We start from the raw sequence: 13,935 nt of genomic DNA, 5'->3' as shown, positions 1-13,935 counted from the left end.
AGACGAAAAAAATAAATAAATATTTGGATGCCCACCCAGCAGGATAGAGGTAGAAATGACCGACGTATTAAACTAATAATTAAACCCAAAAGACGTGTGGTTTGGGTATCATTTTCCTCTATTAAACTGTTTGATTCTTATTTCCCGAATATCACAGTAAATGTGTACGTAAAAGTTAAGCTAAAGGTTCTTTTTCTTTTCCCTTTCTAACGTTTTCTCTTTGTGTATGATTCTTCGAAAAAATAGAACCCGTGGAATATCGACATTAAATGTATATGTTTTGGAGACGCCTGTCTCCGCCATATCTTTCTCTCCCTTTAGATACCTGATGGTTCTTTTGAAGCTCTTCGTTCCGATATCCATCGGGGGAATTACAAAGCATCTCTCTCCCTCTCGAGATTACACTGGGCCGCAACATAGCGACTTTCTCGAAGAATAAAGGGGGACATCCTTTTCTTTTTAATTACGTAAAAGGGGGTGTAAGAAAGAGCAAAAGGAGAGGGGGGGGGACCGCTCGTCTTCATACGGCTGTCACGTTTATCATATCCGTGATATCACAGTTGATTGAGACTAACCGTTTCACAATAAAAATGGATGAGAATTCAACGAAATGATCATCTTCCATTAAGTTGATTAAAATTCGAATAGGTTGACAAAATCATCTTTTGCTCTTTCAGCGAGATGGACGTTTGTTGAACGCCCGGATACATTTGTTTATCAAACAAATTTCCGGACTTTATATGTTGATTTTTGTTTGGCGTTTTACGTTGTTTTTTCTCATTTAACCAGACATGTTATTGTGTTCTGGTGATGGAAGGCATGTTCGTCATCACGCTTATTAACGAGTAGACTTGACCGGACACAAAAGACAGAACTCATACTTTGGTTCGCAGTATCTCACGAAAATGATGACTCACGAAGCCCAAGGGTTACTAAGGGGTTGTAGTTATTACCCATAATACTTGTCAAATCAAATTTAAATAGTTATCCCATTATCCAATTTTGACTCCTAGATGGCAGCAGTTTTTATGATTCAAATTCAATGCTGCCAAAACTAAACGTCAGATTTGATAACACTCATAACAGTCCACAATTTGGCTTTAATTGCCTGCGTTATTTATAATTCCTTGTTGTTTACTTATTTCAGGTTCGTAAATTTTTCGGAATATGGATTCGACATCAAGTAAAATTTATCTGGATTGTATGTCGTTTATTCCACTGATTTCAATTTATTTTACCCAGCCGGTTTTGTCATACTTGATATTGTGATGATGTGATCGATGTCTTTTTTGATTTTTTGTATCGTGTTCAGATAATGCGACCACCCCGCTGGCAACCGAAGTGGTTGATTGTGTTACAGAAGCACTTACAGATGCATGGGCCAACCCAAGTTCTTCCACTGACATTGGGCGTAAAGCAAAAGAGCTCATTGATCAATCCAGGAAGAAGATTGCCACTATGCTGAATGCTGAGGCTTCTGAAGTTATATTTCTTTCTGGGGGAACTGAAGTACAGTATAATATTTAGATCTAACCTGTATACACGAGTATACTTATTCACTATTTATAACCTCCAGGCCAACAACATGGTGCTTCAAACTGCTTTGAAATATTTCAAATCATGGGCTGGAAAATCAATGCAAATGAGTTCATGCAAACCCCATATTGTAACCACAAATGTTGAGCATGATGCAATACTTTTACCTTTAAAACATTTTGAAGAAGAGCAACAGGCAGGTAAACTAAAAATTTTAAATATTTTATAAAAGTTTTTATTTATGCTACTAATTATGGCTAATTATTTAAATATCTAATAATATTGTAATTATTACAGATGTTGATTATGTTCCTGTGTCCAGCACATATGGGCAAGTTCTTGCTGAAGAAATAGAGAAGCAAATCAGACCTCATACCTGCCTTGTTACTGTAATGCTGGCCAACAATGAAACCGGGGTGATTATGCCTGTGGCTGAAATTTCTAGGTTTGAATTTTAGCCTATGAGATATTTGTTTTCGTACTTCATTCGTTTGTCGTTCATGATTGTGTTTTTATGGACGACAGGAAAATACGAAAATTGAACGAGATTCGGCAGATGGAAGGCTTGTGTCGAATTCTCTTGCATACTGATGCTGCTCAAGCTATCGGAAAAATAACTGTCGACGCCAAAGAACTTGGAGTGGACTATTTGACAGTAGTTGGACATAAGGTGATTTACCGACATTCAGAATTCTTCGAAAATTCTATAGATTTTATTTCCAGTTTTACGGGCCTAGAATTGGAGCAGTGTACGTCAAGAACTTAGGAGATTCTAAAATTCCATTGTACCCAATGTTTTTCGGTGGAGGACAAGAACAAAAATTTCGTCCGGGAACAGAAAACACACCTGTAAGTGCACGCAGTCACAAAACGAATTCAATATAAAATTATATACTTTCATATTTGGAATAGATGATCCATGGTCTTGGTTGCGCAGCTGAACTTATTTCGAGAAATCTAAAAATCTACCAGGGAAACATGATGAAAATGCGGGATTTACTGGAGCAATCTCTAGCGGTGCGTACACAATGATAGTGGTAAATTTCAATGCAGTATCACATTAATTCATTAAACATCGTAATTTTTATGTGAAGGAGGAATTCGGCGAGAATGTAATCGTCAACTGTAATGCTGCCACGCGTTTACCAAATACCAGTAGTGTATCATTCAGGAAAACTGCATTTACCGGCGGTGAAATTCTTAGCCGTTGTCCAGAACTTATGGCCAGCACCGGGGCAGCTTGTCACGGAACAGGAAAACCATCAGGTTATTTATACACTACTGTTTGCTATATAGTAATTTGTTTAAGTTAACATATTGCCTATTTTTATGTTTCTTGTTAGAAATACTAATGGCGTCCGGTGTGACCTTTGAAGACGCTCGTTCTGCTGTTCGTTTGAGTGTTGGTCGTGATACAACTTCGAAACAGATTGAGCAAACAGTCTTGATGTTGAAGACAGCAGTAAATTTACTGGATTGAAAAATTATTTTACTTAAATATTTGAAATAATATCGGAATAATCATGTTAACCTGTGGTATAGTAAAGTAGACTTCGTTGAAGCCAACAGCGAAAACCGTAGGTCACCATTGAAACTTGAATCTGTTTATTTGGCTATACAGTACAATCATTTAAAAAATAATGACATTAACTTAACTATCAATCAAATGTAAAATGGTGTGTATCCTTTTATTCACCACCATTTTTCATATTTGATTTGACTAGGTAATACGCCCATATTTCTCAGCTTGGAACAGAAGTGATCGGTCATGGGAGGAGGACCGCATATAAAACAGATAAGATTATCAATTTGACTTTTGTTGATGACCATTGCTAAGTCCTCTTCATTTATCCGACCCACTTTTTTGTAAAACCAAAACACACATATTAGTGGAAAAGACGCTAAATAATGATATGAAGTAAAGAAGGTTAAAAAAATGAATCACCTCTGAATTGACAATTCCTGGTATCTTCATATTTTTCTATGGAACCGGTGGGACGCGTTACAAAGTAGTGGTAGTCGAATGATTTCGGTAACATATTTTTCAATTCTGAGACAGTTTCCTAAAATAAGATTTCAGAATTTATGCTCACTTTCTCGAAAAAAAATTTGCTTAAAGTGCTAATGACAAGTTTTTCCGTCTCTAATTTCAACCGCAAAACTATTATATATATTTGTACTTGAAAAAGTAGTTCTTCTTTCTGCTTTGCACATTGAAGGAGAGTTATCCTTTTTGGTAAATTATCTTCATTGCCTTTCATCTGGAAGAGAGTTTTGAGTTGCAGCATAATTGACAGCAAAGGATTAATACCAACTCCACCAGCTATGAAAACTAGATCCGGAATTGGGGAGTTTGAAGGGGGGTCATAATAAAAATCTCCTCCAACTCGGATTTGTACTTTGTCGCCAGCTCTACACCTTGAGTGTACCCATTCAGCAGGTGGCCATGAAGATTTCTTGATAGCCAAGTCAATTTGCTGTGAATGTTCCATTAGTGAAGGTGGTGAGCACATTGAGAAACCTCCAACTTGACTAATATTTGGTATAAATACATCAACCCTGATGTAATGAAAGGTTAATGATGATTTTTTTTAAAGGTTAGGTTACAGTATTTATTAGCTACATAAATCTCCTTACCATTGACCAGCAAAAAATGTTAAGTTACGATCATCCACTCTTAATTTTAGTCCTAACACTGTAGGACTTAATACTTCAATTTCTATAACTGACGCGTCACTCATTGCATACTGTCGGTAGCTTTTTATTGTTCTTTTCAAATGGTCTCCCAATGCAGTAACAGCTTTTCTTTTAAAAGAAAACATCAGGTTAATAGGCTCCATCCTCAGGATACATGAAACAAGTAGCGTGGGATATTTCATGATGAATGCTTAATAGTCACCGAAACTTCACGAACTAAATCAATCACTGGGTGGTTAAGTTGACACACTTTGAGTTATGACAATTTAAAACACGTAGAAAACTAGAAATAAAAAACAAATTACATAACACCCCAATTTTTTTTTTTTAAATGCAGTTTGTTTACCTCCTCAATGGCAGAGCAGACGATAAATAACGCGGTGGCGCTATCTGCAACACAGCAACAGATTTACTAAGTGCGAAACTCCCTAACTAGGGCTCGCGTTGCAAGCGTTGGCCTTCGGCTAAGTGACAGAGCTATCTTGAAAGAATTTTGTAATTAGGCAGTCTTGTTCTTGTGCTTCATTTTCTTGTCGTTATTTTTTATTTTATTGTACTCTGTATCTCTTCTACTTTTTTTAAACACTGATCATAATTTAAAAAAAGAAAACCGTTGTACATTTATAAATTTTCATTTCGACAAAAATAAACAAATAAGAAATAAGGAAGAAGGACAAATTAACATTTTTAGCGGAAGTGAAATAAACTTTTTGTCGGGGCATTCCAAACCCGGTCCCATATACCTCATTTCTCGAAGTTTGGTGATACTTGATGAATACACTTTTCTGCCGTGTAATCAACCTCAGCTTCGGATTCCAAATCGAATAGAAGAATGCGCAAAATCTTCAGCGCCAATGGTACGCAAAATATATATGAAGGTTCCAGCAATGCTGAGGTGCAAGCACTTCCGCTTGAGAGTGCCACGTCTTACGTAATAAAAAGAATTAGTTAAAATGAAAGGTAGTGGAAGTTGCCTTTAAAGTTACCTTTCAGGGCCATGAAAAGACTTTCTCCCTCGACGTAGGCGAAAGAAAGGTTTACACAACCTGGGTAGGAGTGTTCAGGATCTCAATTTCGTACGACATGTGTTAAACTATTACCAATCTGATCGATCAAGCGTTGCGATAGTTTACTAATCTGGCGTGATTATACTAAAACATGGTTTTGATCAATTAGTTATGTATGGATACTACTATGACATGAACTAAAACCTTAAGTTCTTGCTGAGCTACTTCACATGCTGCGCCAAAACTAACTGTCAATCTGTCAGTGGAGTAGGAACTTCCACTACGTATCCCTCATTCCTGACCACCTCCACTTTGCAGAGCTTCAATCCTAACCCGTGGTCGGCCTATCACGTAAAGAGCACCAACACCTTTTGTTCAAGTTCAAGAAAAGAATGATGCGAAAAAAGAGAGTGAATTACATCGAAATAACAATCATATATTAAATTGTAAAATACCTTTATAAATCAATTGACATCGATTCAACATCAATTGGAATTTTACCTACAGCTTTGGCTCCATCACAGTGGAAAAACACTTTAGCTTTTCGACACATAGCATCTAATGATGAAAAATTTATGCATAGAACATTAGACTCTACAATGATTATGTAATTTCTCACCTTTTTCTGCTATGGAATAATTTGCCATGTCAGGAAGCATTGCAACTAATACCCTTGTAAGTATCGACTCTAGCCACAAGTTGGTCACTGGAAGTTGATCCATGCTACATTTACTCCTGTAGAACAAATTCAGTTTAAAGATTAAACTTTTCTGCATCTGGGTGATTAAGAATTATCAGTTGTAAACATGTAGTTTGGCACAGGTGGGTTGGCACTGTTTCAATATACTGAAGAACATGCTGAAGTTCCTGAAATGACTTAATTTAGTAAGACGTAAGAGGCCAATTATTTAACTGTTTACATAAGTTGCTGAATGTTTAATCGTTTTTTTTTCAATGGAAGCAACTGTTGGTATGTGTCTGTGGACTAGGACTAGGACTAGGACATAACAAAAAGCTGAATGAATACAGTGAAACTTGGGAATACCGAAACAAGAAATATTAACTTAAATAAAATTCGGAAGTAAACGCCAATTTTTGTTAGGCATGGAAAACATTTTGAATTACTTTTCCTTTGATAATACACGAATCTTCGAATGCATTCTAAATCTATTGTTTGTTTACATTTACATTTCTATCACAAAAACAACCCCTGGGTATACCACGCAATTCCATTTTCAGGTTTCGGCGGTGACTGAAAAATGTGGGACCGTGGGTTGAAATTCGCGTGGCAGGGAGTATAGGCTTCACTGAATTTCCGATTTTATATCGATCGGTAAATCGAGACGGGAGCCAACAGCAAGGCCAGATTTTGGTCACGTGGGGGTAGTTTTTCTCTCTAAGCTCCGCCTTTTCCCATTTCCTTCCAGGGAGACTTTTGAGCTCTACGGGAACCCTGTTAAGGCCCTCGGCAGGCTAAAGCCTTAGCCTGAGGGATAAGTTGGTTTTTTACTGATTGGCCCTCTGGTGACTGGTGCCTCAATAACCTAAGAATTTCTTGCAAATAATATTAAAGTTTTGAATAGAAGTAATTCCATCGCCGGGCAATTCCGAGAAAATGTAACAAGTAAACACAAACAAAAGACGGAGAATTACTGTCGTAGGAAATTATGCAGGCACTTTTGCCACTTTTAGGCTGCAGAGTCTACTAGTGATCCATTCACTATTTTTAATTTTTTGAAACGGTCTCTGTCTAGATTGTCCATCGCAACTCTGTTATTCCGGCATATCCAACAACAACAACCGCTTCAGCTTAGGCTACTTCCAGACCCAGTTCCTACTTCCTTAAATTATGTTCACTCCTTTTGGTTCTCCTTGGAGTCTAAGGCAACAAATTTTCTTGTGTTGTGGATTTTAGAAACGGAAAGGTACTCTTGAGAAAACCGGTACGTACGCGGAACTTTTCTGGATTGCCGTACAATGTCAGCAAAAATAAAATATGAAAATCTAAAATTTTGCCAAAAAATTATTGAATTTGTAAATAATCGATTGTTCGTTGTTCCGTTTAGTGACCTCGAAATCAAAAACCGTATAGCCTAATTATGATGATACGTCATACTTTCGTTTCAGTACTTCGAAATTCAGCTCCGAAGATCTATCGAAGCTTCCATCCAGAAATCGTTTAGTCACTCATTAAGAATGTACTCTTCGGGAAGTTCTTCATATGGATACCAAACATCAAGTTCCAACGGGCCCAATCCAGCGTCGACTGGACCCCAAGAAGAAGACTTGATCAAATGGTAATATATACTGTCAAAGATGTAGGACCTACTCCTTTATTAGACTTCTAAAATTGTATCAATGATGTACTAACAATATACTGTATTCAAGGTTTCAAGCTGTAGATCAAGATAAGTCTGGAAAAATCTCTTCAAACGAACTTAGACAAGCGTTGGTCGTCGGCAATGGATCTCATTTCAGTATTGAAGCTTGTGAATTACTTGTCAAAATGTTTAGCTCTGAAAATTCCAGAATGATTGATGTGGAAGGATTCAAACAGCTTTTTCATTATGTAAATCAATGGAAAACCTCTTTTCACATGTTTGACAGAGATCATTCTGGCGCAATAGATGAAAAAGAACTTGGACAAGCCCTAGTTCAGATGGGTTATAGGTTATCAGACAAATCAGTTACAGCACTTCTCAATAAGTTTACTAGCAAACCAGCAGGTCAGATTACTTTTGACAATTTTATTTTGGCGTGTGTCCAATTGCATCAGCTGACGGGTATGTTTCTGTACAAATTCAATTTTAAAATCGATATAAAAAAATATTTATTAATAATTTTAGATGTTTTTCGACGCCACGATACGCAGCATACCGGCACGATAACCATCGCGTACGAGGATTTCATCCAAGCAGTTGTTGAAAGCATTTGATTCAATATTTGATATTATATTGTGTGTCAATTAATATTGTAGGCACGAAACGTCTATTACGTCTGTGATAGAATTATGAAATGCTTTTTCAATAAATTTTCAAAAGATTTTATGATTTTAGTCACATATACATTTTAAGTTTTTAAGAACAAAAGAATAGCGCTTTGCGAAGCTCAAACCATTCTGTTAAAAAGGGCTTCACTGAGATCTGTATCAACAAACATTCCGTCGTTGCTTTCGTACTTTGACCCGAGATGGACGAAAGTTACTAAGAATCAGTGAAGCTCTAGCTATACAGTCTTATCATTGCTGTCATTCATCAGTACATTTCTCCCTCTGTTTAGTGTGTAGTTATTGTAAATCAGCGTCGTTGTCTTGGACCACGATTTGTTGATCGGGCCTCGGGCGTCAGACGAATTCTATTCCTCTAGCCCACACAACATAAAAAGGCGAACGTTGAGTGCTTTAATTTTAATTGTATTCCTTAGCAACGAAACTATAGTCACAGACAACTGTCAATAAGCAAGACAACTGTCAACAGAGCATAGCCTAATTTTTTTTTAAATTTCAGCTGTAGCCTATATGTAATAAAAAGAAAACGATCGTCAAATTATGGGTTTTCGATGTGTCACCGTCGTGTGTTTGTTATATTTTTTCGTTACCAATGTAAGCACAAAGATTCCAAAAAGTACGTCGGTTTATAAGCCTGTCGTTATCGTGCATGGAATTTGGGACAAGAAAACATCTTTAGATTTTATGGCTGATCGCATTCGTCAGGTTTGATATTAATTATTAAAAAAAAAATTTCAAAGAATTAACGTACGTTAATTTACGTTAAAAAAAAACCAACAGCAAATAATGATTCCGGTTAAATAGGCTCATCCAGGAACGAACGTTACTGTTGTGGATCTATTACATGGAACGTCGTCTCTCGCTCCGGTTTCTATTTTGATTTTCTATGAACTTCAATCTCCTTTTTATAACATAACGGTATTTTGATTATTATAAAAGATTTCGCTTTTATAGATGTGGGACCAGGTTGAAGCATTTGGAGCCGTCGCCAGACAAATAAGTATGGAAAATCCTGAAGGGATTCATCTGCTCTGCTACTCACAAGGTAAGTGTCAAGACTGTAAACTGTAGATCGAAAAAACGAAGTCAAATTGCGTAGGCTTCCAGTACATGATTATCTTATTATTCTCAAGGAGGCCTTGTTTGCCGTGGGATGATTGAAACTTTTCCGGATTTGAATGTGGCAACATTTGTTTCTCTTAGTTCGCCTCAGGGCGGCCAGTACGGTGGTATGTTTCAGTTGCATGATTATATTTGGTTATATGGTTATACACCTCTTTTCCATAGATTCTTTCCTGCGATTGATTTTTCACAAAGCCGTTAAAAAAACAGTTCATCGAATATTTTACACTTCTCCTGGGCAACGTTATTCGGTGGCAAATTATTGGAACGATCCACATCATCAGGCCGGATACATAAAAAGTTCAAAATATTTGCCATATATTGACAACATAATTCCGACAGCTAGAAACAACGACTATAAAATAAATTTTCTTCGGCTGAAGAAACTTATTTTAATTGGCGGACCAGATGATGGCGTTATTACCCCTTGGCAGTCCAGGTTCTACTACCCCATTCTTTATTTTATGAATATGCTGTGATGTTTTCTAGTACTAACTTTTGGTCTTATTTCTATAGTCATTTTGGATTTTTCACGGAAGATGAAAGTGTGGAAAATATGGAAAATCGTGATATCTACACACAGGATCTATTTGGATTAAAGTCGCTTCAAAATAAAACCAAAATTTACACAATTGACGGTGTATATCACCACGAGTGGCATCAGAACATTTCTGTTATTGATAATTGTATAATTCCTCACTTGGACTAAACACATTTCACCCCCCCCCCCCCACCAAACTGCCGAAGCAGAATTGTCTGTGTGTTCATGATTAATGATAATAATTTACTGATCGCCCGCTGCCCGCCGCAGCACAGATAACGACTTTCTAGATACATTTTCTTGCTCTTATCACAGTTCACACATTTTTAAAAAGTCTTTATCTTTATCTGTTGTCGGTTGGCCGCAGCGACACACAGATTGCAATCTCAAAACCGACTTGGCAACGTGGATTACAGAAGGTCAGAAGTCGATAGTTGATAAAAATAAATATTGTGAATTTGTGTTTAGTATTATTCAAAAGTTATTGTAAGCGTTTAAATGGGTAGTCACGTGTATAACAACGTCCGCGATTTATATGAAAACTATGCTTTTACTGAAGAAATGAGTAGCAGAATGCAGGTCCCCAAACGGATTATTTTTTCTGGTGGTAAAATCGAGTTGATTTGTTATTTCGTAGTATTCTACTTTACTCTAAAAGCTTTAAATATATTAAGGAACCAATGAAGATGAGGAACTCAGCATGGAAAGCAATAGCACAAGTTATTCTTCCGAAGACGAATCACAATATGAAACGCAAGTGCCAGAAAGGATCCTTGTCGTCGGTGAGTGAATTTTTGTTGTTGGAATATTGTTTATTTTTCAGCCACTCTTATTGGCGATTTTCTTTTTCATTTTTAGCGGGTCAATTTATGCTTGAATATGAATACCATTAGTACTTTAATAGTAGCGTGTTTCGTTGGATTATGGGGAGAGTGTCATATTTCTTATTTTAATAATACGACTGCGACTTGGGCTGGCCACAGCCGCATCTAAGTTGCAGTATATTGGAGTCGGAAAATGCAAAATTAAAGTGTGACGTCGCCGTACTTTAGGTAAAGCTATCACGAAGATTTTAATGAAGCTTTTTACGATAATGACTATAACATAACCTAGCATAATGATCTTGTAGATCATTTTCCCATACAGCGCCACAAAAAATCACGGCCGACACCTAGTAGCGTTTTTGACCGCTCAGCCACAGATGTGGTGATTTTTATCTGTTGTTAGTCTGTTTTTCATTATCTTGGTGTTAGTCTTTATCAGTCTTAATTTATGAGTTGACTGGGTTTGATGCTCGGCCGCAGCTAGCCAGCGAGGGCAGCGACTATCTAGCGTATCGAACTATCGAGTATCGACATGGGCGACATACAGAATGCAATCTCAAATCGACTTGGCAACGTCGATTCCAGTAGTCAGTTTCTGGTAGTTGATAAAAATAAATATTGTGAATTTGTGATTCTGACTTCTAAAAGTCATTTTTAGTGTTGATTGTATTTATTCAAAGTAACTGTTAGCGTTAATATGGGTAGTCACGGGTATAACAACGCGCACGATGATTTATATGAAAACTCTGCTTTTACTGCAGAAATGAGTAGCAAAATGCAGGTCCCCAAACGCATTAGTGTTCTTGGTGGTAAAATCGAGTTGATTTGTTATTTTGTAAAATTCTACTCAATACTAAAGCTTTACATATATTCAGGAACCGATGAAGATGATAAAATCGGCATGGGAAGCTATAGCACAAGATATTCCTCCAAATCAGATTCCAAATATGAAATGAAAGTGCCAGAAAGGATCCTTGTTGTTGGTGAGTGAAGTTTTGTTGTAAACAGTTTTTCAAATGATCTCAAGATAGCTATTTGGGACACTATAATACTATTAGTTTAATATTTATATTTCTTTTGATAGTCTAATTTTAATCACTTTACAGGACAAGATCAGCATGTTGGGATGAAAGCACCTCCTCATGAGCTTGTTTTGGAAAATTCTATTCTATCTATGAACAACTACCCTCCCATTCGTGTTCGGGTATAATATTCATTGCCTTAGATTGCTGTGAAAAATATCACATATTGTTTAAATTGTTTACCCTTATTAGACTCCACCAAGATCTATTACTGTTGATGCTGCACCTAACAGCTTGGATCATGAAGAAGATTTTGAAAGTGATGATGATAATAACCAAACTGATCCTGAATTTAACAAACAAGAGATGGTGTTGATTGCTGACAAAAATAGCTCAGCAATGATGTTATCAGATCCACCTCAACTTACCCTGTCAGCCTCTCAACTGACTGAAGAAGTCTTTGTATTGAGGCAGCAGATTGGGCGTCTACACCGACGTATGGCAGGCTTTGAAAGGGAACAACAACAAAGGCAACAGCGCGATGCTCTCGCGGTCTCTATAGGAGCAGTGTATCTTGTTTGGAAAGTCATTTTGTGGCTAACTCGTTCTTCGTAATGTAAAAAAATAAAATAAACATGTTAGATGTGCAAACGATTTCTTTTATTAATGCTAAATCATTAATTTCTACTAATTGCATGACTTAAATACCAGTTTCACAAGAAAAAAAATCAAAATCTATACAGTTAATCATTTATTTTTTTCTCCTTCCAGTGAAATTTGTTCCCGGGTCATCCATTGGATACCTTCATGTGGCAGTGGAGACTGCAAGAAGGGACAAAGCCAAATAAGGTACCATCGATGTCCAAGAGCATCGCGGATGTTGTGCATTACGCCACAGTCGTGATCATTGGTGCCTTTGTTACGCTCCCAAGAGGTTTGATTGAAAAAGGCTAGATAACTTTGCTGATACAGCAATACACCACTAAAACAGCAACCAATCATTGTTATAGAATAGTAGAAAAAGTACAACTGTGTCATTGAGGTATCAATTCCAAAAAAGAGAATTGTAAGTGGCATGACAATACGAATTATGTGAGACCACTCAAATGCAATTACTTGAGACCAGATATAATAGTGATTAAAGTAGGTTGCATATATGGTTGCAAAGAAGAGATTTGCCAAAAAAAGATAGAAAAATCTGAAGTTGTTATAACCAACACAGCACCCAGTAAAGCCACAATGATGCTGCAATAATAACAGAATACAAAGAAAAATTTCATGATTAGTATAAAATCCAAAAGAATGGATAAGCTTTCATCAATAATTTTCTACCTCACGCTTTAGAATGCAGGTATTACACTGACTACAATGCCATGACCTCGGGGGTGATATAGTCTCACAAACTGAACACAAATGCCATCCTTTAGATGCATCAGCCTATCAATGGAAATGATTTAGAAACAGGGAACAAAAAATGTAATATTATAATTAATACCTTGGATGTATCAACAATAATATGCTTGGCACTGGTATCTACCAATATGACTCCAATTAGATTTCCAACTACATTGAACATCACAAAAGTTCCGCAAGCTGAGTGAAAATAAAGCCAAAACGTGTCGAATTCTTTTTTTCCATCGTACACGGCCGGCAGAACTACCGCAAGCTCAAATATGTAAATAGCTGGTATTATGAATAGAACGAATCCTAAAGCGACTAGCTCTGACACAATTTTGGGAATTACGCGATCGCGAAACGGTAACATTTTGAATAAGCTAAATCACCATTACTTCTATAGTTTTGTGTATCTTTTCTGAAATGTAGAAACTCTTTCTCAACTAGTAATGCGACCCCCTGCTTCTCTACTGTCATAAGATCTCGTGACTCTTTTGTCGGCTAGCTGAGGGTGGTAGTCATGGCAACATCTGTTCTTGGGTTCGGCAACATGGTGCTCGAAACAGTGTAACAGGCGAGAAGACTGGCTCGAAACAACATGGTCGGTAGACATCTAGATGATGCTTATCATGTAGCTGCGCCGTCACTTTTCCCCCTAGTAGATGGCGATGCCAGAGCTATAGACTCCGTAGTGAGTGGAATTATGGATATACATATATATATACATATATCCAAATATGGATTCATAAACAATCAATTTTACACGCATGTACCGGCAATTCAC

At 37.0% G+C, this 13,935-nt stretch overlaps 6 protein-coding genes and 1 long non-coding RNA gene across 11 annotated transcripts; 4 read left to right on the top strand and 3 right to left on the bottom strand.

Annotated features, from left to right (window-relative positions):
• The first annotated feature begins 1,033 nt into the window (after positions 1-1,033).
• Positions 1,034-3,198, top strand: LOC124189020 (selenocysteine lyase-like). 2 transcript variants are annotated; one of them, XM_046581975.1, is made up of 9 exons: positions 1,034-1,201; positions 1,313-1,509; positions 1,577-1,736; positions 1,834-1,981; positions 2,062-2,206; positions 2,260-2,385; positions 2,449-2,553; positions 2,631-2,802; positions 2,880-3,198. In XM_046581975.1, exons 1-9 carry the CDS (start codon positions 1,168-1,170, stop codon positions 3,014-3,016), a joined length of 1,224 nt encoding a protein of 407 aa, XP_046437931.1. In that variant the 5' UTR covers positions 1,034-1,167; the 3' UTR covers positions 3,017-3,198. The 2 variants fall into 2 exon arrangements, with proteins under 2 accessions (XP_046437931.1, XP_046437932.1); XM_046581976.1 differs by having other exon boundaries at positions 1,059-1,147.
• Positions 3,125-4,656, bottom strand: LOC124189021 (oxidoreductase NAD-binding domain-containing protein 1-like). 2 transcript variants are annotated; one of them, XM_046581978.1, is made up of 5 exons: positions 4,580-4,656; positions 4,174-4,516; positions 3,717-4,095; positions 3,482-3,599; positions 3,125-3,395 (listed from the first exon to the last, which is right to left on the bottom strand). In XM_046581978.1, the coding sequence occupies exons 2-5, from the start codon at positions 4,413-4,415 to the stop codon at positions 3,229-3,231; spliced, it is 906 nt and encodes a 301-aa protein (XP_046437934.1). In that variant the 5' UTR covers positions 4,416-4,516; positions 4,580-4,656; the 3' UTR covers positions 3,125-3,228. The 2 variants fall into 2 exon arrangements, with proteins under 2 accessions (XP_046437934.1, XP_046437933.1); XM_046581977.1 differs by having other exon boundaries at positions 4,174-4,588.
• Positions 4,657-4,663: 7 nt separating this feature from the next.
• LOC124189022 lies at positions 4,664-6,440 on the bottom strand. 2 transcript variants are annotated; one of them, XR_006872578.1, is made up of 6 exons: positions 6,366-6,440; positions 5,860-5,975; positions 5,696-5,798; positions 5,445-5,608; positions 5,220-5,384; positions 4,664-5,159 (listed from the first exon to the last, which is right to left on the bottom strand). It is a non-coding gene; the product is annotated as an uncharacterized LOC124189022 (long non-coding RNA). The 2 variants fall into 2 exon arrangements; XR_006872577.1 differs by having other exon boundaries at positions 5,860-6,116; positions 6,366-6,380.
• Positions 6,441-7,018: 578 nt separating this feature from the next.
• On the top strand, positions 7,019-8,287 carry LOC124189019 (programmed cell death protein 6-like). Its single transcript, XM_046581974.1, has 4 exons — positions 7,019-7,183; positions 7,368-7,537; positions 7,629-8,023; positions 8,087-8,287. Exons 2-4 carry the CDS (start codon positions 7,437-7,439, stop codon positions 8,173-8,175), a joined length of 585 nt encoding a protein of 194 aa, XP_046437930.1. The 5' UTR covers positions 7,019-7,183; positions 7,368-7,436; the 3' UTR covers positions 8,176-8,287.
• Positions 8,288-8,360: 73 nt separating this feature from the next.
• On the top strand, positions 8,361-10,219 carry LOC124189016 (lysosomal thioesterase PPT2-A-like). Its single transcript, XM_046581969.1, has 6 exons — positions 8,361-8,952; positions 9,052-9,114; positions 9,202-9,292; positions 9,381-9,476; positions 9,535-9,808; positions 9,886-10,219. Exons 1-6 carry the CDS (start codon positions 8,788-8,790, stop codon positions 10,076-10,078), a joined length of 882 nt encoding a protein of 293 aa, XP_046437925.1. The 5' UTR covers positions 8,361-8,787; the 3' UTR covers positions 10,079-10,219.
• A 67-nt stretch (positions 10,220-10,286) lies between these two features.
• LOC124189018 (transport and Golgi organization protein 11-like) lies at positions 10,287-12,407 on the top strand. 2 transcript variants are annotated; one of them, XM_046581971.1, is made up of 5 exons: positions 10,287-10,517; positions 10,585-10,692; positions 11,610-11,717; positions 11,841-11,938; positions 12,009-12,407. In XM_046581971.1, exons 1-5 carry the CDS (start codon positions 10,409-10,411, stop codon positions 12,369-12,371), a joined length of 786 nt encoding a protein of 261 aa, XP_046437927.1. In that variant the 5' UTR covers positions 10,287-10,408; the 3' UTR covers positions 12,372-12,407. The 2 variants fall into 2 exon arrangements, with proteins under 2 accessions (XP_046437927.1, XP_046437928.1); XM_046581972.1 differs by lacking the exons at positions 10,287-10,517; positions 10,585-10,692 and adding an exon at positions 11,272-11,543.
• Positions 12,408-12,494: 87 nt separating this feature from the next.
• Positions 12,495-13,662, bottom strand: LOC124189017 (probable palmitoyltransferase ZDHHC24). The gene is made up of 3 exons (XM_046581970.1): positions 13,252-13,662; positions 13,089-13,193; positions 12,495-13,001 (listed from the first exon to the last, which is right to left on the bottom strand). The coding sequence occupies exons 1-3, from the start codon at positions 13,519-13,521 to the stop codon at positions 12,504-12,506; spliced, it is 873 nt and encodes a 290-aa protein (XP_046437926.1). The 5' UTR covers positions 13,522-13,662; the 3' UTR covers positions 12,495-12,503.
• Between the last annotated feature and the right edge of the window lie 273 nt (positions 13,663-13,935).

The sequence above is a fragment of the Daphnia pulex genome, chromosome 2 (assembly GCF_021134715.1).
Source record: "Daphnia pulex isolate KAP4 chromosome 2, ASM2113471v1".
Taxonomy (NCBI): Eukaryota; Metazoa; Arthropoda; class Branchiopoda; order Diplostraca; family Daphniidae; genus Daphnia; species Daphnia pulex.
Note: the sequence above shows the minus strand (reverse complement) of the source record. Positions and strands in the feature narration are given on the sequence as shown.

Bases quoted from the DNA above. Each gene is read 5' to 3' on its own strand.
- LOC124189016 (XM_046581969.1), top strand. From the start codon at position 8,788: ATGGGTTTTCGATGTGTCACCGTCGTGTGTTTGTTATATTTTTTCGTT. The intron at 8,953-9,051 runs GTTTGATATTAA...CCGGTTAAATAG, and splicing joins TGGCTGATCGCATTCGTCAG to GCTCATCCAGGAACGAACGT. The intron at 9,809-9,885 runs GTTCTACTACCC...TTATTTCTATAG, and splicing joins ATTACCCCTTGGCAGTCCAG to TCATTTTGGATTTTTCACGG.
- LOC124189021 (XM_046581978.1), bottom strand. From the start codon at position 4,415: ATGAAATATCCCACGCTACTTGTTTCATGTATCCTGAGGATGGAGCCT. The intron at 3,600-3,716 runs GTACAAATATAT...ATCTTATTTTAG, and splicing joins AAGAAGAACTACTTTTTCAA to GAAACTGTCTCAGAATTGAA. The intron at 3,396-3,481 runs GTGATTCATTTT...TTTACAAAAAAG, and splicing joins CAGGAATTGTCAATTCAGAG to TGGGTCGGATAAATGAAGAG.
- LOC124189020 (XM_046581975.1), top strand. From the start codon at position 1,168: ATGGATTCGACATCAAGTAAAATTTATCTGGATT. The intron at 1,737-1,833 runs GTAAACTAAAAA...TAATTATTACAG, and splicing joins TGAAGAAGAGCAACAGGCAG to ATGTTGATTATGTTCCTGTG. The intron at 2,803-2,879 runs GTTATTTATACA...GTTTCTTGTTAG, and splicing joins CGGAACAGGAAAACCATCAG to AAATACTAATGGCGTCCGGT.
- LOC124189017 (XM_046581970.1), bottom strand. From the start codon at position 13,521: ATGTTACCGTTTCGCGATCGCGTAATTCCCAAAATTGTGTCAGAGCTA. The intron at 13,194-13,251 runs GTATTAATTATA...TTCCATTGATAG, and splicing joins TTATTGTTGATACATCCAAG to GCTGATGCATCTAAAGGATG. The intron at 13,002-13,088 runs GTAGAAAATTAT...TTATTATTGCAG, and splicing joins CCTGCATTCTAAAGCGTGAG to CATCATTGTGGCTTTACTGG.
- LOC124189018 (XM_046581971.1), top strand. From the start codon at position 10,409: ATGGGTAGTCACGTGTATAACAACGTCCGCGATTTATATGAAAACTAT. The intron at 11,718-11,840 runs GTGAGTGAAGTT...ATCACTTTACAG, and splicing joins AGAAAGGATCCTTGTTGTTG to GACAAGATCAGCATGTTGGG. The intron at 11,939-12,008 runs GTATAATATTCA...TACCCTTATTAG, and splicing joins ACCCTCCCATTCGTGTTCGG to ACTCCACCAAGATCTATTAC.
- LOC124189019 (XM_046581974.1), top strand. From the start codon at position 7,437: ATGTACTCTTCGGGAAGTTCTTCATATGGATACCAAACATCAAGTTCC. The intron at 7,538-7,628 runs GTAATATATACT...ACTGTATTCAAG, and splicing joins GAAGAAGACTTGATCAAATG to GTTTCAAGCTGTAGATCAAG. The intron at 8,024-8,086 runs GTATGTTTCTGT...TAATAATTTTAG, and splicing joins CCAATTGCATCAGCTGACGG to ATGTTTTTCGACGCCACGAT.